Source organism: Fundulus heteroclitus, chromosome 13 (assembly GCF_011125445.2).
Source record: "Fundulus heteroclitus isolate FHET01 chromosome 13, MU-UCD_Fhet_4.1, whole genome shotgun sequence".
Classification (NCBI taxonomy): Eukaryota; Metazoa; Chordata; class Actinopteri; order Cyprinodontiformes; family Fundulidae; genus Fundulus; species Fundulus heteroclitus.
The window spans coordinates 4,541,733-4,569,149 of record NC_046373.1 but is presented as its reverse complement, the minus strand read 5'-3'; the positions used below and the strand labels follow the sequence as shown (position 1 = coordinate 4,569,149).

The 27,417-nt window shown below is 41.5% G+C and overlaps 2 protein-coding genes across 2 annotated transcripts; both read right to left on the bottom strand.

The window, feature by feature from the left end:
• Positions 1–481: 481 nt before the first annotated feature.
• Positions 482–13,802, bottom strand: LOC105931963 (E3 ubiquitin-protein ligase znrf2). The gene is made up of 4 exons (XM_012870909.3): positions 12,954–13,802; positions 8,300–8,395; positions 4,504–4,609; positions 482–1,381 (listed from the first exon to the last, which is right to left on the bottom strand). Exons 1-4 carry the CDS (start codon positions 13,282–13,284, stop codon positions 1,324–1,326), a joined length of 591 nt encoding a protein of 196 aa, XP_012726363.2. The 5' UTR covers positions 13,285–13,802; the 3' UTR covers positions 482–1,323.
• Positions 13,803–15,393: 1,591 nt separating this feature from the next.
• On the bottom strand, positions 15,394–26,925 carry mturn (maturin, neural progenitor differentiation regulator homolog (Xenopus)). Its single transcript, XM_012870936.3, has 3 exons — positions 26,237–26,925; positions 20,716–20,838; positions 15,394–18,474 (listed from the first exon to the last, which is right to left on the bottom strand). Exons 1-3 carry the CDS (start codon positions 26,393–26,395, stop codon positions 18,367–18,369), a joined length of 390 nt encoding a protein of 129 aa, XP_012726390.1. The 5' UTR covers positions 26,396–26,925; the 3' UTR covers positions 15,394–18,366.
• Between the last annotated feature and the right edge of the window lie 492 nt (positions 26,926–27,417).

Below are 27,417 nucleotides of genomic sequence, written 5' to 3'. Positions count from 1 at the left end.
GATCACAAAGACAGGTTTAGTTTTAGTGGTGGACTATTTCTGTGTTGTCCTAGTCCTAACGTTTGGATCATTAGAGAGACCCAGTGGCGAATTATAATTTTTTATCAGTGGAGTCCACCAGATTTGGATTTAAATGTCCTAATACATCACACCTTTCCAGATAATCTGAACTCTGGCAGGATTCCCAGTCCCTTTGGGAGAGATGCACCCTGCATTTTGGCTCCTCCACCATACATGTGAGATTGTGCTACTGAATTGAGAGTTGAATTTATTCCATTTTTAGCAAAGGTGCCAGAGAATGTGTCTGCATCAGTGAATCACATTATCTCAATTACTTTACCCTGTTTGGAATATTTATCTTCTTTCAGCAGACAAAGAAGAATATTCACTCCTGCAATTTTTTTTTAAATTAAGAGGACTTATTTTATTCAATGTGTAGGCACACTGAAGTCTAAAATAGTTGGTTTACAAGAGAAAGACACAAAGATAAAAACATTTATTGTTGTGCAATTCATTACAGTACAAACAGAGAGAACGACAGACAACAGACAGGCTCAAAGGTTAAAGAAAACTTTCCAGTCTATGACATATAGCAGCACATTATGGCACTCCTTAGAGAGAGTAGAAATCACCATTAGATATGTCTGAACCTTTCTCAGGCTTCAACACTAGACTACATAGTCACGTTACTGTGCTACTAAATGGCCACGTGATTAATGGAGTTTAACAATCTCATGTTAGACAATTTGGTTTAGGAGACGTGATTGTTTAACCAAACGACATTGGTAGCCATTTTGAAAAAAAAAAAAAACATTGGATCTACTCACTGACTAGCATCGACACAGCAATCAATGCCTTAAAGCGGATAAAAGGCTTTTGTTTTTAGAAATTCTGTTTGGCTATTTATCATATTGCACAACATCGACATTCTGCCCGAGTTTCTGGGAGCAGTCGCTAAGCCTAAATTCTCCTTTCCGACCTGTTGGATATACAAGTTCCTCTGCTGCAAAGCCAGACCCGGTCCCACACAGCTGTCTGGATCAGCGTCCGCTTCAGGCCAACAGGTCAGCATTAGGAGCATTCACGGAAATCGGAGAGAGAGAGAGAACAGGTCTCCGGCAGGGGCTCGATCGACATCACACAACATATGGAGAAACACATCCAAAGTCCATCGGTGTTCGGCGAGGCAAAATGAAGAAAAGAAAAAAAGGAATCCTGCGTGACGTGATGTCCCGCAGTCCCTGAGGAAAACGTGATGCTCAGCTGGACCAGGCAGCGTTGGGATAAGGTCAGGGTGTCAGCCTCAGGGGTGAACTGCAGCTCCTAGTCGGCAGGATGCTCTGGACAGGAGCGATTCACCACAAACCACTCGTCTATGCACCTGAAACAAAACAACGGGGGGGGAAAAAAAAAGGAAGAGGTAGTTAGTGTCCTCTGCTTTAAGGGAAAACTGATGATAATGAAAGTTAGAGACTCAGCCATTGTTTTAAAAATGTCTTTAAACCCAAATGTTTATTAGATGCCCAACTGCTCCTGGAAGGCCTTGCTAGCGGCTAGTTAGCTAGCCTGGGTAAGCTAACAAGTGAGGCAGGAGCCGATCAGAACAATCAGAAGATTTCAGCCCTCAGTCCTTACGTTACCTTCACCAATAAAGAAAAAGTAACTGTAGCCTACGTGTCCTATTTCTTTCACATCTTGTCGGTGCAAACACAAACTTTAGTGTGTTTTAATTTGATTAAATGTGACACATCCAGTGGCAGGAAACTGTGCCTGGTTAATATTAGTGGGGGGGTTTTTAACAAAAAATACTAAGTTGTGTGAATTTTGTTTTTAACCCTTTAACTGTTTTACACCTAAATACTGTGCCATTAGTTGCTTTCAGAAGTCATCTAATTGAAGTCTACCTGTGTGTAATTTAATCAAAGCACTAGAGAGGTCAGAGATAAAGTTGTGGAGAGGGTGAGAGCAGGATCTGAGTCTACTAAAGTATGCCAAGGTTCGAACATGCATCATGGCGCATTTTTTAATCGATCATCGCCGTACGTTTAGCAAGATCTATCTCTCAGCAGGATAACAACAAACACATAGCTAGAGCTACGGAAGGATTCAGATCGGCACATGTTCATGGGTGTGAATGGCCCAGTCAAAGGCCAGCAGCAACAGACGGCAGCAGGTATGATTTCTGTAGTACGTCCACCGCTACGGTGGCTTGTTACGTCCAAAAAGACCTATGTTTTTGGTAGTTGATTCGGACCGGGCCCATTTCGTATTCACACTAGAAGCGAACTGCACCATGGTCTGTTTGGAAGCAGACCGGCACCACCTAAAAACATGGATCTCAGTCCCATTCCCAGTTGTATATAAAGTACATAGAATTTTTAAGAGTATAAGGAATGTTTAATGTATTACAAGTCATAGTTAACTGTAACTAAATGCAGCACAGGTGTTTTTTTTTGTCCCATTCACTCTAACATATCTTTAATACAGCAAAAAAAGAAAATTTGTTTCACATTGCACACCATTCGTTTATTCTTCCTGTGAGGTGAAGAGGTCTTTATAACATTTCCTGCAGATTATGGCCTCTTTCATACCATGCAAGCAGGTTTTATTGACTTTTTTTTTTTTTTTTTTTTTTTGCTTTATAGCCTGTTTAGGTGGAACAAACCCAGTTCTTAAGCAGACTTTTACATTAATTGATTCTGAATCTTGTGACTGAAAATGCTAAATAATTGCTTGTCAAATCGCGTTTGCTAAAGATGGACTGAAAGACACAGAGAATTCGGTTGATGTGACTCCCATTCTTTTATGACGCTACCCTAACATAAAGATTAGAAACGTTATATAACAGGAGGTCTGATTCGGATCAAGGATGATCTTAGGAACCACATTTGGTCCTTTTTTTTTTTTCTTTTCTTTTTTGTTTTTCAAATAAACTGTACTGTCTACATTAATTAGCAGATTCTTCAACACAAGCCAATCTACAAGCACAGCAAGATGATGCACTGTTACTTTGCAAATCAGTGCAAAGGCCCCACCTCACAGGTTAAAAGAGGTGAATCCAGATACACAATCATATGTAACGCGTTAATGTTTGACAATGCTCAACATCTACTAAAGTTTTATGAAATTACATCAGGGCGGTTTTGCATAATGTTTGCTGTGACAATGGTGAATCATGTGCTTCTGACAAGTGTAGCGCTCAGGCAGAATTACGTGTGTGTGAATAGAGCGCCACGATATTAGGAAATCATCCAATGAAGAGATTATTGGTAAAAAAAATTGCTAAATCATTTGTAAGAAATTCACATTTCAATAATTTTTGTCTTTTTCAACTATACTTTCCAATAATGTTTCTGACCTTTAGAGTTTTGAGCACTGTAATCTGCATCAAGCATCTACTCCTAAACAGCTATGTCTACATAAGCAAAATTTCACAATCGGATTGAAATGTGTTTGGACTCAAAAAGAAAAAAAATAAATCAGATTGTACCGTTTATATGGGCACCCAATCAGTTAATCTGATCACGATGTGCTTTTATATACACATGGCTTTATTCTGAATAAAATCACTGACATGTGCAGAGTTAGCAAATTTTCTTAAAAAAAAAAACAAAAACATACAAACAGGAAGTACTTCTGTCTATGCTGAACAAAAAAAAACAAAAAAAGTAAAAGCAGCAGTGTACGATTTCGTTGGTCTTCTGAGCGCCCAGGATGTTCTTGCACCAGGTTCTAATTATGATTGAGACGTCGCCAAACTGCCTAATTAAACTACATCAAGGCGTTCAATAGTTTTTAGTTCTTTTAATGTTTCTAATAGAAAGACAGCATCTCGCCACTCAAAGCGGAAATACATGGGGTGCACATGCGCACTCAGGTCAGCTTGTGCCACATTCACAATGACTTGGTCCTGACGAGCATTTATGTGCGTGCTGATCGGATTGTCAGTCGGCATGAACCACCCGTCCCAGTCGGTTTACAGTTTCATTTCGATCCTGCCGAATCTGATCAGAATATTGCAACTGGCAGATTTTTTAGTCTGATTGCTTGTGTCCATGTAAACGTAGCTGGAGACTCTCTTTTTGACATGTAACGTGAGAAGTCATCATGCTACAAGATCTTAGCAAACAACTGCTGCTTTTGAAATTGAATGTGCATGAAAGGTACACTGACAGTATTTTATGCCGCCCTATTTGTGTATACAAGGTTTTTAAAACGTGGCCTAATGGTTCCTGGCCAAGTGAAAAGGCTGGATTCTGCTTGAACCACGCAATATCATCTTTTCAAATATTTACAATGCTTTACAGACCCAAACACAACACCTTTCAGCTCACCTAAACGTCTGAAAAAAAATGTTAATTGCCCACCTAAAGCAAGCTTTTCATTCCAAAAAACATGCATTTGTCGTGCGTGCAATAAACCATCAAACTGACTGAATCTTACTCCTTTGACTCTTTCTCCTTTTCACTTCCCCTCATGGGTCTTGTTGAGGGTGCAGCTTACCCTTTGTGATAGATGCAGAGGCATGGCAGCCTTGCAATGGTGTCTCCCTGCTCCAGCTCATCTAAGCAGATTGCACATTCCCCAGAGTCTCTTGACAGGATGTCCTCTGAGAAACAAACAAAATGCACATGAGCAGACTGAGCAAAGAGCGTCGTAACACAACAACAACACAATCACCTCCATGGCATTCTTTGGGCTTTGTTATCTTATAGTCTGGAATATGAAGGTACTCTTAATGTTATGATCATGAAATGGTCCATTACAACATACTAATAAACTTAAATGATGATATAAAGCTGAATTTTTAGGAGGCCTAAAACTGAAAAGTGCAGCTTGCAGAAAATCCACCTAAAGGAAAACTATAGCGGTTAGGACCTCTGTTAAAATGACAAAAATTAAGACGCTGATAAATCACCTAAAGACATTGTCTACATACAAGGTGACATATAACCACGATTTAAGTAAACAAAACAAAAACACAATATCCATAGTAACACACTGTGGAGATGACCACATGGTGGTCTGAGGTTACTTTTGCTCAGCAGGTTTTTGTCAAGTTTAACGGGATTTTGAGCGGTTCTAAATATGAGTCAATTTTGACCTAATTCCTTCAGACGTCTGAAGTTAAGGACCTAATCGTTTTTTTCTTTCAGAATCACATTGGGCTCAAGTGTACATTCAGATAAAAAAAGGAATGACTTAATTAAAAATAAAAAAGTGAAAGGTTTCGGACTGGCCTTGGCAGAATCCAGAATAAAATCTGCCAGAAAGTCTGTGAGATCACCTGAAGACGCCTGTGAGCAAGAGGCTTCCTCTCATTCAGAGAGATCTGCGAGGCAGAGTGGGTAAATGATGTTAAGTCCAGATGGTTTCCTGGCAAAAGGACTAAATGCTTAAATTAACAGCATGTTAACCCTGTTATTCACCTATTTTTTTTTTGTTCTACGAGATTTTTTTCGCTTAAATTATAAAGGATCCACCTCATATTTTGTGTTTAAAATGTTTAGAAATGATTAATTACATCACAAAAAAATGGCCTTTTTAAACCTGAGTAGTAAGTGTCAAATAATCTCAGCCATCCTATTAACCCTCAGAATTAACACCATATAAATAGTAAGACCTTTCACCAAGCAAGGGACAGCATGAAGGCTTAGTAGTGCCCCACACAACTTATCGGACAATACATACAGAAAATAAACAAACAATAAAATGGACTGGGCCACCACAACGAACCCAACAAGAGAATCTGGTCACTAAAAGTGACAGAGTTGCTGGCCTTCATAGTGGACTGGCTTGGAAGAAGGCCAACACCATGCTGGGAGCCCCATCTCCACAGTAAAGCAGGGTGGTGGCAGCATCATGCTGTGGGGATGTGCATCAGCAGGGACTGGAACTAACCAATGTCTGAGAATGGCCCCGTCAAAGCACAGACCTCAGCACAAGCAAGAATCTCTGGTGATTTTTTTTAAGATATATTTACAAATGAAAAAAAAAAGTAAAGTTTTGGTGTTTATATCCCTTTTTTAGATAACAGAAATAAAAATGGGGAACAGCTCTATTGAAGGAACCGAATATTCAGTTCTGTGTCCTACTTTTTTCACACAACTGGGATTTGTTTGAATTAACTCAGGTTAAAAAAAACAAAACAAAACAAAAAAACAGCGAGAACCTTAAAGGAAGGAAAATAGTTTTACAACACAATATAGTCTCTAGTATCCGATCTCCTGATTAAAAAAAAATAGAACAAAGAATACAAATTTTGGAATAGGCTCCATTATGTGCAAACTTTATCTTTACTTTCAACTGTATTATTTATATGAAACTCTGATTCATTTTTATTTTCATCTGTATTTAATTCTGTAAATAAACTAAGGCATATCTGTTAGAACAAAAAGGGTAGGATTTTAACAGTGCCTTTGGATTTGATCAAAGTGAAACAACAGGCAGGCTCAATCAAAACTACTTCTCCACAGAAAGTCTGGGCTGGGTAAAGAAAGGAGCAGTAGTTGTGCAGATCCTCCACATCTGCCTGGCTGTGATAAGCTACTGGACACTGTTCAGCTGATGGCCTGCATTCACACATTTATCAGCAACACGCACGCTGCTGATACGCAAATGCAGCACTTGAAAACAAACTCATCTCAACCTTTATTCATACATCATTTAAAATACCCCGGCTGGCTTTTCATGCAACAGCGATGAGTCGAGATAGAGGTTCGCACCGACTATGGATCATGACACCGTTCTGCCGCTTCTGATGTTTTCCTCAGATCTGTAGATCCTTCCTGTGTGCCTGTTTGGTGTCGGTGCTGCTTAGACGTGCAGCTGAATCACACATTATATTAGGCTTTATAAATATATATATATATATATATATATATATATATATATATATATATATATATATATATATATATATATATATATATATATATATATATATATATATATATATATATATACACACACACACACACACACACACGTTGATGTTTTTTGTGGTTTTGCAAAATGCTACCAGTAGGTTTTAGTGACCTTTCTTCTGAAAGGTAAAGTATGCCGGTCAAGTTTCTTCTCAGAAAAAGATGACGCCATTTGTGTCATTCTGAAGAGAAGAAAAAGTGACGCTATGTGTATTAAAAGGAGTGTCCAACTTGAGTGTTTCCAAATGTGTTGGCCTTGAAAGAAGTCAAAAGACGCATCGAATTCCACATACGCAGGTGACCAGCCACGACGCACGTAAAGACGTTCTTTCAAGGTCCTGCTAACGAACGCTAGCCTGCAACTGCCTGAGGCTACAAACTGGACTGCATGACAAAAATATCTTCAAGGGGGTTGGGGGTATTTGCTGCCTTTTCGACAATCGTGCACCCATCAATCTTTATGTGACAACACTGGGTTGAGCTCTGGCGTAAATCCGCCTGTTGTCTCGACACCGACCCAACAAAACTAAATCTGTAGCTATGGTAGGTTAAAGGTCACATGTGCTTTAGTGTCAAAGAATAACTAGCCTTTAAGGGTTGTTTTTTTACATTCTGTAGTGATGGGGGGAAAAAAATCTTTAAATTGGGTCTGAACATTTATGGCAACTTCCTTAAATTCTGGAGGAATTTGGGATGTTGGGAAGTGTTTATTTTGAAATTAGTATTATAGTAGTATAGAAGTATTATACTGGTGACATTAGAGGTGTTTTAGGGGCCCTAAATAGCATCTACAGTGCTGCAGCCACTTTCTTTTTCTGCCCATATATTATTACAATAGAACCACTTCACTCCCTTATTGTCTGCAGCCTCCTTCTGCATTTTTATATTTCCGTACAGCGGAGTTTGTTGCTGTGCCCTCTAGTGGTTGTCTCTGATACTGCGGTACGAATATCAACATTTACAACAAAAACAAAGTTGGATCTTCTCGGGTTTGACGTTAGGAAGTGAATCTGAAACGGTGCCGTTACAAGAAAACTCACATATTTGTGCTAAAACGTCTTCGCTGACAGCAAAAAGGAACCAGAGTCAAAAACCTTGTTGTATGAACTAACTTGTGGATTGAAAGTGAATCTGATTATCTATGATTTAAAATGCATTCAGACGTCACAGTTACCGTGTTTTCATTTAATTTGTCTCTCAAATAAAACCAAAAGAACAAAGCTATTGATTGCATAGGCCTTACAAAACATTTTTAATCGCCTTTGCCTTTTCTCGGTTTGCAGGCCTGGTGTCCTTTCTTACAGCATAGTTTGCTAAATAATATCAGGAAACAACTTTCAAACCCCTCGCTCCCCCCCAGCACCCAGTCTTACTGTTGTAGGTAAGGCGTGTTTTGCTGAAACAGACGAGCAGGTGCTTCTCTATTTCATCCGCCGCCATAAACTTGGAGCAAACGGGACAGTGGAACCCTGGAAGTATAAAGACAAAAACACAAAGAACATCAGGATCCAGGTTCTAAAAGAAAAGGTATATTATTAATCCCCAAGTGAAATTAAATATGACAGCAGCCCAGATTATAAAAGTTCCTTCAAAGTGTCATTATAGCCGATGATGGCTGCGAGCAGGAAGTGTCTCCTGTAGTGGTCTGCGTTCCCGCAAGTCTGAAGGAACCTCCGACTGAAGACCCTCTGTTGGTGTATGACAGTCTGATGAAGACGATGCTCAGGATTGTGGCTTTCTTGCGGCTCTATACCCAGGTGACGTGTGATAGTTAGCATGTGCTGGAGCTATGGCTGCGCCATTCTAATAGCTGTTTGATCCCAGCAGAATATATTCTGCCTGTATATTTAGGGACGCTGTCCGCTGGAAGGTGATACTACTTCCGAGATTGCCCTGAATTTAGCTCCATTCTTCTACCCATCTACTCTTACCTGTGAAAGGCATTCCCACGGCAGGATGCTGCCATCACCATATTTCATTACGGGGGATGATGTATTCGGGGCGATGTTCAATGCGCTTTGCACCAAGACTGCATTTGGATCTGAGCGGACCAGACGGCCAACGTTCCCTCACAAAGCTCTGAGGCTTCCCAGCCACTGAGCTATATAGTACACTGGAGTGCTGATTTTGCCGAAAAACTGAAGTCACTGGCCGCCATCTTGCTACTCCCTACTCTCACAGAATCCCACAGGATTTGGTTGCAACAACAAGCAGTTTTCTGGCTGAGTGAAAACGTTTCACAGGTAATTCTACAGTCAGTGGATGTACTAACACTATCAACTACTAGGAAATTAGGTGCTGAAATATTTTACATGTTATTCATATTAAATACATATATATGTATATATAAGTATGTGTATATGTAAATATGTATATATATGTATACACATATGTAAAAATATGTTTTTGTATATTGTTATTTATATATTTATGAATGTTAAACATATATATTTAAATGAATAAAATGCAAAATATTTCAGCACATGACTTTCTCAGTACTTGATATTTTTAGTACATAACATAAAAGTATATGGCATTTGTCATTTTAAAAGTCTTAAGCCCCCCCCTGAACATGAGAAAATCCTCGTTATTCGATGCTGTAGCGCACATATTCCCTAGTTACTGGGGGGAAATAGGGAGTACCAATATGGCGGCTGGTGGCTTCACAGCGACTCGTTCAAACAGACGGTGATTAGCACTCCAGTGTATTATATAGCTCAGTGTTCCCAGCACATCTGTGCTCAGACTACTGACTTCAGCTGAGTTCTAAAGGCAATAAATTGCACTGGAGATTATTTCGGGGTAGGAACTTCTCAATTACACAGTGTTACTCTGTCACATAAAATCCATATAGAATACAATTAAGTGTCTGGTTTTAACGTGACAAAACCGTCCGCCAGCTCAAGAGGCATGCCTCTTTTTGCTAGTTACTGTACGCTGAGCTATCGCCTCAGATCCCAACTAATGAAGGCACACAGACACCAGCATCTTCTGCACCTCGCAAAGACGTCGAGGCCAAGAGCCGCTCCACCTGACGTTAACTGGCCGCCTTCCAAACCCGGCGAGAGCTCGGCCTAGAATGAAAGATAAAGAAAGGCAACCTATCTCTGGAGCATGCGCGCGGCGTGTGTTTATGAGGGACTCTTGTGTGTCACATGGTCCTCGTGGTGCAAAGGTTACAGATGTGGTTATCAGTGATTAGACTTCCTCATTACCTCTACCAGTAACTTCAAAGAAAGGGGGAGGGAGGAGAGTTCAGTTGGATTTTATACAGATCCCGTTTATGAAACTGCCTCAGTGTTTCCTCTTTCAGCCCCGTGACCGTTTGGAGCTGTCCTTCCCGCCAGCCGCCCCCACCCCCCCCCATGCCTGTTGCTCCCACTCCTGTTTCGTTGTGCTCGGATCTGGTGACTCCCACCCGTTTAGAAGAAACAGCTACACTCGCAGATTCAGGAAGTCTGAGCGAGCCCTGCGCGTTTCACTCAGTGTTTGTGTGTCCGTGTCAGGCAATGTGTAACCAGTAGGAAGCGCTTATCTGTTGACCTACATAGGGCACTCTTCCCTCTCAGAGGAGCAACAAAAAAAAAAAAAGAAAAAAAAAAAAGCAGGCCTGTTTTGCACAACAGAGAAGCAGAATAAGGAAGACAAAGGGCAAAGCAGCGCAGCGGCAGCGGAGCCACCTGTGGCTACGATAAATGTGCAGGAGGGCTAAACAAAGGGCTCACTCATCATACTAAACATATCCAGGTATCTCATGTCAAATGGAAAAATACTAAGCGGCCCTGACTGCAGCTGCAGCGTCTAATGATCCCGAGTAAGGGTCACAAGACGAGACAATAGACGACAGTGTGACTTTAGCTATATTTATGGGTGAACTAAGAACCCACCAGCCATGTAATACCAACTATAATCTGGTCAAGGGTCTGAAACGCCTCACTTCACCACGCAGGCCGGAATCGCCAGGTTTGCGTTACACAAAAACAGAACGTTCTCCGTGGAGAAAGCACACTCGCATGCAAACGGTGTTGAGATTTTTTGGGCCTTGACTTGCTCAAACACGCAACGTTTTAATTACTCGACAAGTCCGATCATCGCAGAAACGAGCTCTGTGAATCTCTCGCTCTAACCTCGTCCGAGGAAAGGGGTACAGATTTGAAATTTTGTTGGTCTAAAAGATATTTTAGGTCTGTGCTCAGCAACAAGAACGGGACGTTGTCCACTGTTTCCTCAAAAACAGTTTGCCGCATTTAGTAAAGCTTCATAAATGGCTCCATGTCTGCTTTTGAGTAAAGGTTAGTGCATCTTTGAGGTCTTTTAAAATGAATATAAAAAACAAAATAGGTGCTAAATAAAAGACAAATGCTTTGTGTTGTCGCTTTATTTTGTTTCCATGGCTAATGTTAGGCAATATAATGATCTCAATATTTAATGAGGAATTAAATTAGTGCAGCAGGGGTAAAGGTATGCTATAAAAAAAAAACAGTAAGATAGACAACACACGTGTTTAATCAGGAAATACATGGGGTTGACGTAATGCCCCAAAAACAGCCAATCACAGTGGAGATGGTGCTCGTTTCCCAGAAAAAAGAATCATTGCTAGTATTAGCAGTGTTGTCTTGTGATTAAAAAAAGATGTGGAAGTGGTTCGGGTTTTTTTTTGTCTTTGTTCTGTTTTTACTAATCTGATCTGGTACAAACATAGCCAGTTTACGATTTGTACTGCGAACAGGTCCAGAGAAAGTCCGGTAACGCAACAAACTTTTTGTATTTTGCTGTTACTTCTAAAGCACGAAGTCCTGCAATGTTCAAAGGAAATGTGTGTTGAGCGCATTGCAGCTTTTGAATTAATTATCATTAATGTTTATTTAAATTAGTTGTTTTAGATTGTACTAAAACTGATGCTATATAAGGACTTTATAGTGATAAAATCTTTCTAAACAAATTAAAAACTACATATACTGTCCGTACAGCCCTGCTTGATCTTTGACTGTCTAAAATGCTTTCAAATTAAAGGAGACTTCTTTGATCTCTTCATAAATGAGTGTTGATGCTCATTATTTCAACATAAGGGGGGTAACTCAAGACCTCAAGAAGTACTTCCTTTCTATTTTTTTTTTCAAAATAAGAGTCCTAAATATAACAAAGCTTAATGCACTCATCTACATGTCCAAGGCCCGTAATAATAGATTATACTAGCTTCACCAGATGAAGTCAGATGCTGAGAAAAACTGAATAGCCCTTCCTGAGGCAGGATTCACTTTGACTAGGAATACAATGCCGTTGAAATATAACAAGTTTTTGTGGCATGAGGTCTTGTTACATCACATTTGCTTCCCAGGGGTAAAGCACTGCCCTGATTTCCAAAACCGTTTCTATGGTTTAAAATCCTTTCAACGAGATGACCGAGAGACCTGGCAGCTGCATGGAGCTTTGAATAAACACAGTCCTGTCCCTCCACCTGTTGCTGCGCACTGCCGGGTCAGCAGGCTGAGACAAAGGTAACCCTTTTCCCTTCCTTACAAGAAAGTCAAATCTTGGCGGTTTGGAAATATTTGTAGAGATTCAAAGTGTGGAAATGAATGAAGCCCACCCAGATCGTTTTTATTAAAAGGTTATGCTCCGCAAAGCTACAGTCAGTAAAGTGCATTCTGCCTGGCAAGCTGTTTCCTATGAAACCAGTTACAGGATGCTATATGTTCTTGTTTTAAATCTTTTGTGTTGAATACTCGTAAAATCACCGACAGAATCTCATTCTAATATAATGTATTGATTCTGCAGTCATCATTAGTCAGAGTAAAGGCAGGAAATAAATGCAGTTCTACCCCATGAAATAGAAATAAAGAAATAAATAACAGTGCTGTGAGGTGAGTCTGCTGAAAGCAAAGACTAGAAGGGGTAAAATATCAAATAGATCAAGTTAAATTATGTTCAGTAAGCTACGTAACATTGATTAAAACAATTGCATACAAATATACATCCAGTACACCCTGTTGTTATGGTTGGGTAATCCGTGCTTCAGGATCTTACCTCCCAGCAGGCGAGGGGACAGGTGAGACGGTAAGGACCCTATAAACAGCCTGTGTGCCTCTGGGGACAGCTGGCCCTCATCATCATCATCATCATCATCTGGGCCATCCAGACCCTGGTTGTGCGACCCTGACCTTCCGCCGGTCGGGATCCTTAGCCCGGAGTTGGTGGGCCCTCCGCCCGTGTACCGGATCCGCGGGCCGTCGGGTCCGTTTGTGTATCTAAACCCGGCGATCCCGTCCGCAGCGGCGGAGTTCCTAGACGGGAGGTCTGAGCTGGAATAAGCCCGAGTTCTGCCGTCAAACCCCGGGCTGCTCTGCTTGGCCCCCATGCTGACTCTTCCCGGCGGGCTTTAAGGCTTTGTTGCTGCTGCTGTTGTTGTTGTTGTTGTTGTTGTTGTTGTTTTAAGCTGGAAAGTTTTGGTGTATTTCAACCACGACACATGATCACAGTGAGTCCCGGAGAGCTGACACCAACAAAGGAAATAAAGACGCGCTGGAGCAGGGCGAGACCGTCGAGGTGATCCAACATTTCAGAGTTTTACGGGGCGCTTTGTGCGTAAAGTGCGCACTCTCAGCGCACAAACTTGATATTCAATTGTTCTGTTTTTCTCCTCCTCAGCGGAGCCCTTCCCTTTTTTTTTTTGCAACAAAGAAGAAATGAAGAAGAAAAAAAAGCTCTTCTGAGCCCCACTCCTCCACTCCCTTCGCTGCAGCCGAACGCGGAGACGCAAATGTTTGCGTAAAGCTTGTCTGATCCGAGTTTGTTTTTTGAGCTTAACTGCGGCCGCCAGGAAGGAAAATAAAAGCAGGGATTGCCCCCCCTCTCTCCTCCTCCTCTGGCGGGGCGCTTAGGTCAAACGTACTCGTGTAAACCAGATAAACAAGCTCTGCCCTTTCAAAGTAAAAGCATGGAAACCCGAGGGCTAGGTGAAGGCTTTGCTGCCGCGTTTTCGTTTGTATTTAGCTCTCTGAGTAAATCCTTTGTATTATCACGTTTCTCTTAAGTTACAGCTGCCAGTCTTCTGGGATTATGTCTCAGCGTCTTGTAGATCCAGAGACTGGAATGTTTGCCCTTTCTTCATATAATAGCTCAGCCTCACTCAGACTGGATGGAGAGCATCCGTGGACTGCGGTTTTGCTGTCCTGCCACATAATTCTCATGAATGTAGATCTAGACATTGATTGGTTTATTCTACCACATAAATATTCTTTGATTCAAACAATTATATTGCAACCATGGCTGAATGCTTAGTTTTTTTTAAGTCTTTTGCAGCTTCTCATCAAGCAATTACATCCAAGAAAAGATGCTGCCAGCATCACCATATGGGCCAGATGTGTGGGAATGCACAGTTAGGTGTTGGTGTAGCAACAGATTCTCACACCTGAGCTGTGGATGTTTGCCGATTCTCTGGCCAGAGCTCTCCTTGCCTGACCTGTCGGTTATGATGGACGGCCAAGTCTCTGCAGGTTTGCAGCTGTGCCAAAGCCTTTCCTTTGCCAAACGACGGACTGAAAAGTGCTCGGTGAAGTGTTGTCTTCTAACATAACCCTGCTTAAAATTGTGCACAGATGCACCCTTGAAGGCAGTTAGTTGCACTGGATTTTATCTTGGGGAATCAGAGTAAACGGGGCAGGATTTTCTTATCTTTCGATTTTTTTATTTTATTTTGAAAACAGCATATTATTCATACCACCCTGTCCACTAATTCCTCCAGCGTTCTGCTTTTCCTCAGACCTCAGTCCATGTAGGTTGTAATTAAGTCCTCATAAAGGATGGGTTTATCACATCCCATTTATAAACAGCATAGCTGCTATTCAAGCGTTTTTGTGCTTAATGCCCACAAATGTTGCAGAAAAGGGATGCTACTATAGGAGCGGACTATCAAAGTTGGTTAAAGAGTGATGAGTAGAGTTACAAAAAGTACTGTTCTCTCAAATGAAGCATGACCTCTTGCACATAAAAATAGCTTAAAAATGGATGTTAAGCCATTTTAAATGTAATCATCCAGAGCCCCAACTGTGGTAAAAGTAACACCACTTTAAATTTATGTGTTTAATTTTTGTTATGACTGAGAGCTTATCGCCTAAAGTAATAATTATATACATATTTAGTTTGAAAATGTTTAAATCTGTGCAAATTAAATAAATAATCATGTATGCACTGAGTTAATTGGATTAATTGCCGCTATCCTTCCAGGCTGTATGCCTTTACTCTGAAAGCTAATCTTTGCATCCGGTTTTTGCTCCACCTTGACGCAGATCTGCGAGGAAGCACGTCAGGTACCACGTGACGTCAGCTCCATTAACACCAGCAGCCTGTTAGCAGAGCAGCAGGTCGAGGGTCCACAAGTGAAACCTGAAACAAAACAAAAAAAAAAAAAAAAAAAAACGTGTCCCTGGCCCGTTTTGGTCCGAATAATTTCACACTGGCAGGAGACTCTCAGTTCACACCATTTATTGACCAATGTCGCACACGTCAGAGGACAAACGGAAAATACACTGCATGAAAAACATTCAAATGGGCAAATTATGACGATGATAACGAAACATTTACAAGGCAAAGTAACTTGGCGGAGAAGCAGTTAGTCCTTTATGGGGACGTGGCTATAGAAAGCAAAAGGAAGCGTTGCAGTGCATTGACTGAGATTTGAAAGGAACATTGCATTATGGAAGGCCGGAGGGGGGGGGGGCAAAAACCCAGGACTTTTCATGTGTCTTAGGCACGCAAAGTAGGTGTTGTTCGCATGAAACGGGCTGTTTGCACATTGTCAGCACATTAAGTACACATTAAGTACACATCAACGACACTTCCCTCCAACCCACCGGCATAGAAACATATCATTGCACCGGGTTGGACTTGAGAAACTGCTTACTATGAAAGCTCAGGGGGTCCCCTGGTTTTGAGGTCACCTAAACATTTTCTTTCCTTGAATGAATGCATATTTGTAAACACAGTATTTTCTAAATTGTATCCCAACTTACTGTGCGATGTTTAATTTGATGGTTACGCATGTGGAAAACCAATAAGCGTATGTGGCCCCACATTTAATGTAATCCTCAGCCCCATGCTTGTCACACCTAATGACTCCTCCCTGTATGCTTGCTTTCTTGTTTTAGGTGTATTTTAGTCACCTTCCAACGTACAGGCCTGACATGTTGTGTCTCTGAGGGCAAAGTTATACTAGCGGGTTGGGTTGTCGCGCAGGTCTGTGTGGACAGCGCACAAGCCCGTAGATGCGCTGCAGAATTGTTATACTTAAAGCGGACGTAGGTGCAGTATTGTCCAAAAACCCGGGGGGGTGGGGGGGCTGAACTCAACACAACCGGTGGAAATCCTGTACACAAGAGAAGAAGCAGCTGACGTCACACACCAACACTTTCTGCGCGCAGTGTTGTTAACAATCCTGAAGAATAGTTGGTGTGTATATGGCAGGTAAAGAGAAATAAATGAAGGGCTAGAGACGTGAAAGAAGACGGTATGTTCACCCGCTGCATACTGAAAGACGTGGATATGGGGAATACAGCCTGTCTCTGAAGCCCATGGGGACCTTTTTCTTTTTTCTTTGAAAGGTTTAAAAAACATTTTGCTTTCCTAATTAAAGGCTGGTTGCTTTACATACTGTGGGTTGTTGTTTTAGACCCGATTTACAGAAGTCATAATCCTTGTTTGGCCAATAAGCTCACCCCTGAAAGTCTGCCAATACATTTTTTTTTAGAAATTTGGACATACGAAGATAATGTCAGGAAAAGAAATGATAAAGCCCAAAAACCTTGAAGTTGATGTGTACCTGACTAGTTATCTATTGTTATTATGTGTAGATTGGGTCACCAGACTGGCTTTTGCCCCGGGAGCCCGCGTCCTCCTAAACCCAGCCCAGTAAGCAACATACGAACAACACGGATCGAAGACACATGAAAGTCCCAGGTCTGATAGCATTCAACGAAGGGTAGACTGGGGGGGGTCAACAGCATCTAGTTCCCCCTTCCTCCCATGCACTCCAGGGGTGTGGGTGTGTCCCTTTGCAAACCTATGAATAAGAAGAACTCCTAAATGAGACAACAGATTCAAAACATTTCATGAAAAGAGGGATTTTGGCAAGCTTTACAATAGTATCTCCTCAGGTGGTGCCCAGGAAGAGAGGCACACCTTGGACCAACAGGAAGACTACAACATTCAAGAGGCAGGGTGTCGCGTGGTGATAAGACACCCCCCAAAAAAAAAAAAAAAAAAAAAAAAAAAAGGGGAGGATTAAAGCTGCAGCGTGGGCTATTATTGTGACGGTCATAAGATAGCGACGGTGGTTAAAAGATCTTCATGGGGTGGCTTTTCAACTAATTCTCGATGCACAGCTTTACAAACATTAACAAACACTTTTAAAATGGTTCATGCTACTGTAAAAGCTGCAGAGTCTCTATTCCACACGAGGAGCGGTTGCATTGAGGGATTCACTGTAACCTATTTGACAATAAGTATGCTCGGCGTTGCTCAGGTGATTCTGTGCCACAGCTAACTGCACGGCTTTACTCACTTCCCTTTCTCTTTCCTGCACCTGCTAGAAGTTGCACTCTCAGCTGCCTCGCGTAGCCACAAACTGTCAGTTTTTCCCCTTTGTTGTTTATTTGTGCGTCATTTATATCAGACAGGCAGGGAAAGTAAGCAATCTGCCACATTCATCTCCACGGAGGGTTGGGGGAGGGGGGGGCGGGGGGAGTTGCGTATTGCCTTAACATCTGGATGTGTTTCTGCATAACGAAGCCGATGTAATATTGCTGTGGAACTTTAACTAACCGGATGGTGGATGATTATAACACTTATCGCCTTGTACATGGCCACAGCTCACGTAGCCCCAAAGTATGAGTGTAGTGTGTGTGTGTGTGTGTGTGTGTGTGTGTGTGTGTGTGTGTACTTGTTTTTGTTGTCTTATCAAGACCTTGTCTGTTGTATTCACCAGCCTTTTGAAGACCGACGGGCCTTACAGGGACCTAATTCGGCGAACGCTACTTTTTAGGAATTAGGGTGTTATGTTCAGAGGTCTGGTGTGAATTTAGCTTTGGTTAAGCTCAGCTCTAGGAATATACTGGTAAAGGTAAGAGTTAGTGTTGGTGTTAGGCAGAAAGGCTATTACTACAATGAATAGAAGTCAATACAAAGTCCCAATATACGTGTGGAAATGTAAATTTGAATAGGTGTGTGTCTGTGTGTCTTTGATAAAAAGGAGGGAGGGGGAGGGTTCAACAAGGTGCACTCTTTGGAAAGCAAAGCCACTGAAACATTCAAGAACAAGGTGGTGATATTTCAGCATGTCAACTATAAGTTTGCAAGAGTGTGCGCTGTTAAGTGAGCTAAGGTATCAAGGCCCAAGTCTTCCACAGCAGCTCAGCCCAGGCTTGGGCGTCCTCTCGGCGGATCATCACTGCTGGCTGACCCCCATCTGCTGGTGGTCGGGCCCAGGCTCCCCCTCCATGTCAGCGTGGTAGTGCTCGAAGCTGTCGTCTTCAATGTCTGGAAGACCTAGGAGCTAACAGAGAGAACAAGAGTGGCGATAGAGCATGAGCAACAGACACGGGCCAGTGTTAAACTCTTGCACTGTGAACACAAACTTTATACACACACAAAAAAAATAATGTTTAGCAAGATCTAATTGCTTTTAGTTAAACCCAGAGAACTATTCCTGTTGCAAAAATAGTTAGACTCATTTGATATTACAGTTATATTTGTCATCCATAACATTAGTCTGTGGCTCTTTAAAAGAGCAAAACTGCCAATGCATTGTGGATCGATTTGTCTTTGTAATGAGCTAGGACTTATTTCAGCTAGATAATAAAAATCATCAGTTGTGGACAGCTGGACAAATTGGGAGAACAACCACAAACAAAGGACATAGGTCCAATGCATATCACTTTTGAAAAAAAAAAATCATACAAAATTGAATTCAAATATGAGTGAGATATGAGCTTTCTTATAATTGCTTATCTCCCCAATTTATGAAAGTACACACAAGTATGAAAAGGTAATGCGAACTGATGAAGGGTTCATTCATAGACTCCTTCAGATGAAAAGCTTCAACACCTTCCCCAGCCTTCCACAAACATTTTGGGCTATAATCAGGTCAGGAATAACGTCATTACAAATATGCAGTCCAGGCCAATCCAATTCTATCTAAAAATCTCTCTAAGGGCATTGAAAAAAGTGCTGTGCAGTCAAAATTATCCGCCAGCAAACACTAATAAATATTACAACAAATAAATACAGACATTTAAGATAATTTGGAAAGAACAACTCAGGAGTCTAAAAGGTGGCAAAAGTCAATGTATAAAAATGAGTGAAGATTTAATGTTATCTGTAACGGAGAGTCACCCCATGACTTAGGCCCCAACACCGCAAAGGACATTCAGAAAAGGCTGATTAGCAGATCTGGGAGGCTGGGAAGGTGTGTGAAGAAGTAGCAGCTCCGAGAGATATGAAGGGACAAGACAATTTAAAGATTTGAAAACAGATAAGATTATTTTTAATTGGATTCTAAAACGGATTGGCAGCCAGTGCAGGGATTTTCAAACAAGTGTAACGTGATCAAAATGTTTTGTTAGATGTGCTGCAGCATTCTGCGAATTTGCATTCTGCAAATCTATGACCGTAAAGTCACTAAACCGTAGGAAAAAGGGCATAACATTAGTCCAGCCCAGTGGTAGCAAAGGCATCGACTTGTGTTTTAAAGATACAGCAGAATGATGGGCCTTAACATAGCCAAATGCTTTAAATTTAAGAAAATAATACATTTCAGCACTGCCTTTATCTAGTTATTCAGTTTAAGGTCAATTTAAATATTACATTTGTAATAGTTGGCTTTACAAAATGAACAAGGTAACGGAGATCTAGGGAGGTAGAGGGGGTGGTGCCACTGTAAACCATCACCTCAGTTTTCTTTTCGCTGAAGGTTAAACAATCTTAAAGAATTATCCTTGATTCTGCACACATTCGAACCATGACTGAGGAGAACAGTGAAGTTTGAACTGTAAACCCCGTCTCAAACCGATTTTTTCCCAATGAGAAATCCTCCTTCTCTCCCTCCTGGTCTCCTCCTAGTCGACATTGCACAGGACTAAATTCTATTTTCCTATGTGAATGGCCAACGGCCCTCGTTGTGCCATTGGCAAAGAAAAGTTGTGCCGGGCTGTCCCCTGTTCGCTGCTTATTCCTACAAAAACGCAGTCAGTTGTTAATATCAAATGATTGATATTGATATTTGGTGAAGACATTAGTTTATGCTAACTCCAAGTAGTTAATTTAGAACTTCCCTATCAAGTCCCTTTTAACACCATCAGGTTGACAACTCAGGAGAGTTAATCAGCTTGGTTTAATGTTACCCCAGTACATTCAAAATATTACAAAAACGTCCATCTCATTGTACCCATTTCAATAAATACAAGATAATAACAAATACAAAGAAAAAGAAACAAAATGAAAATGTCTGTCTGTACAAAAATGTTGCAAAATTGAGAAAGCATCTGATTTCATGCAGATGATATTCTAAAAGTTCATAAAAGGCCTTAGTTCAAAGCTCTCAGTGAGTTCCTCTAAGATCAGGTTTCAAAGTCAACCCTATATATCTCATTGCTGAGTTTAGTGCACCAGGGTGTCTTTTAGGGGCAGAGAGAGCCGAATGTATGAAGTCTGTAACTGAGCAAAAGTAACTGAGCTGTGGCTGAAGCAGCGAGTCAGAAAGCAAACTGTGACAAGCTCATGCTTTTGGTTTCCTTACAGGCCTGAAGGACGTGAAGACCTTCTCCAACACCTCCAGTAGAGTCTTTTTCCCGCAGGAGGAGATGTAGTCCTGGGCCAGCTGCAGAAAAGGAAGGCAGTCCTCGCTCTCACTCCAAACATGCTGCAGGCACACAGGCAGATTCAGATTAATGACATATGTCACATCAGGCGCAAACAAAGGAGGCAGAAACTTTGGGTGCAACACAGCATTTGTTCTAAAAGCAAACACTGGCAGAAAACAGCTGTCGAGATATTAAATGAAATGTGATGGATATAAAAGTTCAATAAAAACTAAGGATATGCTATGTCCTAATTATGAAGTGTTATTTGATAAACATCTGCATTATGTACAATAGTTACAATAGCCTTTTCTTGATAAATAAGCAGGTATCCTTTGTATTATGAAATGCACCTTTACTTCATAATTGTCTTTAAATAGTTGTTTTTAACTTAATTAGGAATCTGGCTTACTTTATAAAGCCAACCTTTATCATACACAAGGCTTTTTTGCTCCACTTCTAATACATATACAGTGGATATTAAATGTATTAATACGGACGGCATAAACATTCTACAGTTTGTCCCTTTAAACCAAAAATGTCAGTATATTTTACTAGGATATCAGGCGGCTGGCAAACACAAAGTTGTGCATAATAATGAAGTGGAAAGAAAAGGATCATCCAATATAAAAAAAAAAAATTCTTCAAGAATAAGAATCCAAGAAGCGTGGTGTGAATAATCCTCTCCTTTACTCTGATACTAGTAAATTAAATCCAGGCCGCAGAATTGCCTCAATCAAAAATAAATTAGTAAACAGAGTCCTTGTGAGTTTAATTTCAACCTCGATGTAAATGTGTCTGTTCTGTTCAAATTCTCAAATGTTTGTTAGAGAACATTAGTGGACAAACAGTTCGTAAAGACTGAGGACATGGCGGATATGTCAGTGACAAACTTGTCAAGAAATTTAAAGCAGGTCTAAAAAAAAAACCATGAATAGTTTGGTTTGATATATTTCCCAAGCCATGCCAGGTAGGAGACACAGCAGACACGTGGAAGAAGGTGCTCTGGTCAGATAAGATCAAAAAGGACATGAAAAACACGATCTGTGGTGGGAAACTAACTTTAAACAACATCCCTGCTGTACAGGGTGGTGGTGGCAGCATCATGCCGTGGGGTTGCTTTACTCAGCATGGACTGGGAAGCTGATGGGAAGTTGGATGGAGCGTAAATACGGGTCGATTCTTGAAGGAAGCTTGTCAAAAGCAGAAAAAGACTTCAGACGGGGACCGGAGTTTACTTTCCACAGTTTCAAGCAGGGTGATGAAAACCCAAAAGCAAACAGCCAGAGCTGCAAAGGAAGACTTGAAAACTGATCTTCACTCCTCCATAGAAGAACGGGCAAAGAAAATCTGCCTCTAGAGGTGCTACAAGGCTCAGGGATTGAGTCGATTTCACTGTTGAGATAGATGGGCCCCATTCCACTAAAACACAATGAATCAGCACTGACTAATAAGCTGATATCAGATCCAAGACTTCTGGTGTGATTAAACAGAACTTCCTCCAGAGGCTGGTCAAGGCTTTTATGGAAATTGCTGCGTGCAATGGGCCACTGGAACAATGCCACTTTGCATAATTCACTTTCCTTAAATCAGAGTCTAAAGGCCACACTGTTTGGTTATATATTAGTCAACGGCATTACGGGTGTCCAGTCAAGCTTGCAGGGGTGAGCCATGCCATAGGTTACCTAGTACTGAAAATCATGACGGCTGAAGTTTTATTTTAGGCTAATCTGATGTAGGTCAGCAGGGCGACCTGAGATGCTCTCCTGGGAAATGTGTTTTTATTACAGGTAATTATTAGAAAATATATAAAAAGGCAAATATTCCAACTGGTATTTCAAAACTATTATAATGTGTAGATAGCATGTTGTGATCCATGGCTATATTTTATGCTTTATCTGACATTTTGGTGATGTTTAGCGCTGAAGATATAATCCACCACAATAATTAAACAAAGTAGCTACTAGGTCATGTTGGAGGGAAGTTAAAGAGTTGGAGACAGGGGTTTGCTGTTTGATTGTCATAAACCTATGATATCATTAAACTTTATTTGTATTTTTGGATCACAGTAAGATTAAGATCAAGACTATGACAGTGTCAGGTTTGTCCATCTTAAAAGGTAATCAGCTACAACATTGGTTTTAAATGTTCAACTTTAATTTTTTTCCCCATTGTGAAAAAAAGCTTAATGTCAGCTCTTCGTGAAAATAAGGTGGTCACTTTATCAGGGGCTGATAAAGTGAATGTTGTTTGGTGCTCCTGATCGGCCCATAATCTACAGTCTGAACATCGGGTCACTTTGAAACAGACTTATAACCTAACTTTAACCTTGTGACTGATGCATACAGTGACTCAAAAGGTAGAAAATAACATTCCCTCATTCAAGAAAGCTTCATCTGCATCTTATGCAGTCATTAAATAACTCAAATCTGAAAACAATTTCCCTAAAGCATTTAACTTAATCTAAAAGAGAAAGAGTGGGGTACATGACAGAGTATGAGTGGTGCTCTGCTGATCCATTGAAAAGCACCCAGGGCTCAAGCGCCTTAGGCCCCCCCACACCAGCAGGGGGCCCTCAAGTGTGCTTGAAGTTTCAGGATAATAAGACAACATTTGTGAGGGGTATGATTTTCTAAGAAATATATATATAGATATGCTTTTATATTTTAACAAAAATAACGTTGGCACTATTATTCGCATTTTGGCTGTCAGACCTTCCTGATAACTGCTGAAAAACATTTTGAATGTATCCACAGACATTTATAAACATCCCTCACATGGTATCACGCATGTACATAAAATATTGTAGGAGATTTAGATTTAGGCAACAGATTTGGTTGTGGTGTCAATAAATGTACTGTATATTTTTGCTTTATGTGTTCATTTTCAGTTGTTAACTACTTTTACAACATGATATTTATAATGCAAAAATATACAAAGGTGGATTAGGGGTGTAATGAATTATTGGCAACAAAACGTCCCAGGTAAATCTGCCTATCCGGTTACTGTCAGCACGCGTCTCTGTCTGGTGTGACACGCATTAAGCTGCTGCAGAGCTGGACAGCTCCTTCTGTGATAGACTGCTGCATCCTAGGTGCACAAAGGAGCGCTATCGCAGATCCCTCCTCCCAGCAGCTGTTAGACTTAAGGACCGTCGCTGCTCCCAACAAACAAACAAGTGTTTACATTCTTGTAGTTTTTGCACAGCTTTTCATTCTTGGTAATATTTTAATTAATCCATTATATTATATATAAGCACAACCACCTTGGTTGCACACTTCTTTGATTTCTAGCATGCTGTTTCTAACCACTGTGCAGTCATTTCTCTCATGTTGAAAATATTCTATGTGCTGCTGGTACACCTGAATTTTGCTGCTGTGGGTCAATAAAGTTTGCAGCAACCTGCCTGTAGAATGGCAGGTTGCTTTTGCAGCAATATCTGACTGCGCATGTAGCAGAGGATGAGTGCATGAGAGGATGAGACGCAAAAACATCTGACACGGATTAGATTACAGAGCAGCAGAAAAGCTGTAGGTCAGGAGGGAGAACCCGAAGAGTGAGGAGAAGACTGGGAAGAAAAAGTGGCCCTGAGAGACCGCAGATCACCGGGAGGATCTGCTGTCGTTTGGTTTGTTTGATCAAAATCGGCTTCTTGAGAGAGTTTGATAACGCAGACAAAAGAGTTAGCTGAATTTCATCAACGGCTATCTCCACGTCCCGCTGTGGCGCTGCTGTGTTTTCTGTGGAAGAGTCCAGACGAGGCGTGCAAACACAACAGAGGACGGTCTGTGTGACATAATGTGTTATTGACTGAACAGACGCCTCGACTCCTGGGTCATCTCCATCTGCTCCCGCCCTATTGGCCGTGTCACTTAGCGGGGGGGAGGGGAAAGGGAGGGGTGGTGGTGGGGGGGGGGGGGGGGGCATATCAGGCCTCTGGGACTTTAGGGCTCATAACTCCACCACTGCATCACATGGCTCCAGGATACAGTGAGCTCTTAGAAAACAGTTTGTCGCTAATGAGGGCTCTGCTGCATCCACCGTTAGGATATTTAGTTTAAAGAAGATTTGGGCATCTGCCTAACTGTGTATCAAGAATGTATTTACATAAAGGTATTGCAGAAGAAATTATTATAAAAGTGGAGTACCTTCTGCAGAAAAGACGTGAAAACAAATAGCATGTTTTAGACAGACAGACAGACAGACAGACAGACAGACAGACAGACAGACAGACAGACAGACAGACAGACAGACAGACAGACAGACAGACAGACAGACAGACAGATAGATAGATAGATAGATAGATAGATAGATAGATAGATAGATAGATAGATAGATAGATAGATAGATAGATTCTTTCAAATGCTAAGCTGTGTGCCTGATCCATTTAATCCAATGTTATGTTACATTAATAACTGTCTTATTATGTAGAAATTAGCACAGACATGAGAACCTTCTTATATAAAAAGCTAAACTTGATAAAAAAAGTTGCCATTGCAGGATCATTTGCAAGGCGGTCTTAGAACAAACCCTTTTGAGTAAGCAGTTATAGTGGATGCCAATAAATAATACTCTTCCTGACTATACATTTTTTTAGTGAATGGCAAATGCAAAAGCAGAAAAGGAAAGAGCACAGTGCACAGTAGGTGAATTACTACATAAAAAAAAAAAAAAAAATGTGTGTCAAACTGCAAAAAAATTAACAAAATAGAGACCGATAAAGCGGAATAAGTACATGTGAAATTTGAATCTCCTAACGCCTATGGGTTGATCTCTTAAAGAAGTAATCTCGACAGGGACCATATATGCCACCTGTCCTGGGAATCCCTTGGGATCGTCCAGAATAAACTGGAGGATGTCGTTGGGGAGAGGGATGTCTGGGGTTCCCCCCCTTGACCTGTTGACCAAACGACCAATTTTGGATAAGAAGATGACAGTGGATGGATGAACGTTGATGATGTTATCATCATAAAAACAAAGCTGTTTTTCTTCAAATTGTGCAAAAAAAACAAACCAAAACTGGTATCCCATACCCACCCCCACCCCCCCCCCCCCCAACCTAACCTTTGTAAAACGTAGGATGGCACCTTCTTCCTAGTGAATGCAGCAAACTTTCTTGTGCTCCCTGCAACCCCCGGGGCTATGCCAGCCTGAGTGGTGAGCCATATCGCATAGACCAGAACTGCAGCTATTTCTATGTGGATTTATTTATTTATTTATTTTTGCAGGTAATTATATGGAAAGAAAATATTATTGACACTTGTATGAAGAGCTGCAAAAGCAGACTGAAATGACATCATACCACTCAGCTCACCCTCCCCGCTCATCGCGCTTCCATCACCACCATCTACCCAGCCCATATACACCATCCAGAACACACACACACACACACACACGCACACACACACACACACACACACACACACTAGCCAAGTTTAGGCCCTGCAGAAGCTCCCTTACAAAGCTGTCGGTGCCGCCGGGACACAGCACGTAGAAAGAGACGCCGGGCTCTGCGTAAAAGTCAAGCCGCCTCTCGTCGTTCTCCTCGGCGAAGATCAAGTCGAACGGGTTCCCGGAGCACCACTTCTCCGCCGCCTCCACCAGATGCTTGAACTCCATCCTCCGCCGTCCTGTCTACCGAGTCCCTTAGTGGCTCCGGAGATCGACCCCCCCCCCCCCCACCCCCTCCTCTTCGCCGCCTCGCCTCTCTCTTTGGCCGTCGCGGCGATGATGCTCAAGACGCAAAGAACCGCAGCATCAGCAGCCTCCGCTATGGCGCATCTCCTCTAGAGCATCCTCTGCGTGGCACCGACGTGCAGCGGGGAGAGATGGCTCTGCTGCAGCCGCTTGCTCTGCACAGGGCTCTGATGTTCAGCCGTTTCTCGGAGCCTCGTTCCTCTCTTCCTCACCGCGGCGTTATGAAATCAGGCCGTCGCATTTATGCACACGCAGGAGGACGCTCGGAAGAAAGAAAAAAAAGAAGAGGCGCGATGACGAACAGCAAATGCGGGTCAGCCGTCCAGTGCCACGCCATCTGCCAGCTTCATGCCGACTGACATTTAACCTGCTGACACCATGTTAAACGCGGACTGAAGTGGTGAAAATGCGCAGGAGCTAAAACATAGGCTACACCAAAGGTAGATATGACATCCTGGGAGATGATGTCACTGGATCGCCAGTGAGTGAGGGCCCCCTTTTTGGTTGAAAAGTCAGCCCTATGAGGATTGATGATATATTTGAATCCACAATTAAACCAAACATTGGCTACACCTAAAAAAAAACAAAAAACAAAAAAAAAAAAAACAGCTGAGGTACACCTAAGGTTCACCAGCAACTCATTTTTTCCAACGTGCAATGCAAATTAGTTGAGCTGAAACGTTGGCTTAAAAAAAAAAGCCTCTTCATACCCCTTAAGCATTTTTCATATATTAAATGTAGATGGTAAACCAATACGAGGTTGTATAACACTGTAAAGTGAAAATAAATAGTGAATGGGTTTCAAAATTTCTTATGGATAAAAATCTGAACTGTATGCCCTTCACTTTACTTCAAATCTAATCTAACTGTTGCCTTCAGATGCCACCTAACTAGTAGATAGTAAGGATGTAACTGTACATCCATCCACATCAATTAAATAATTT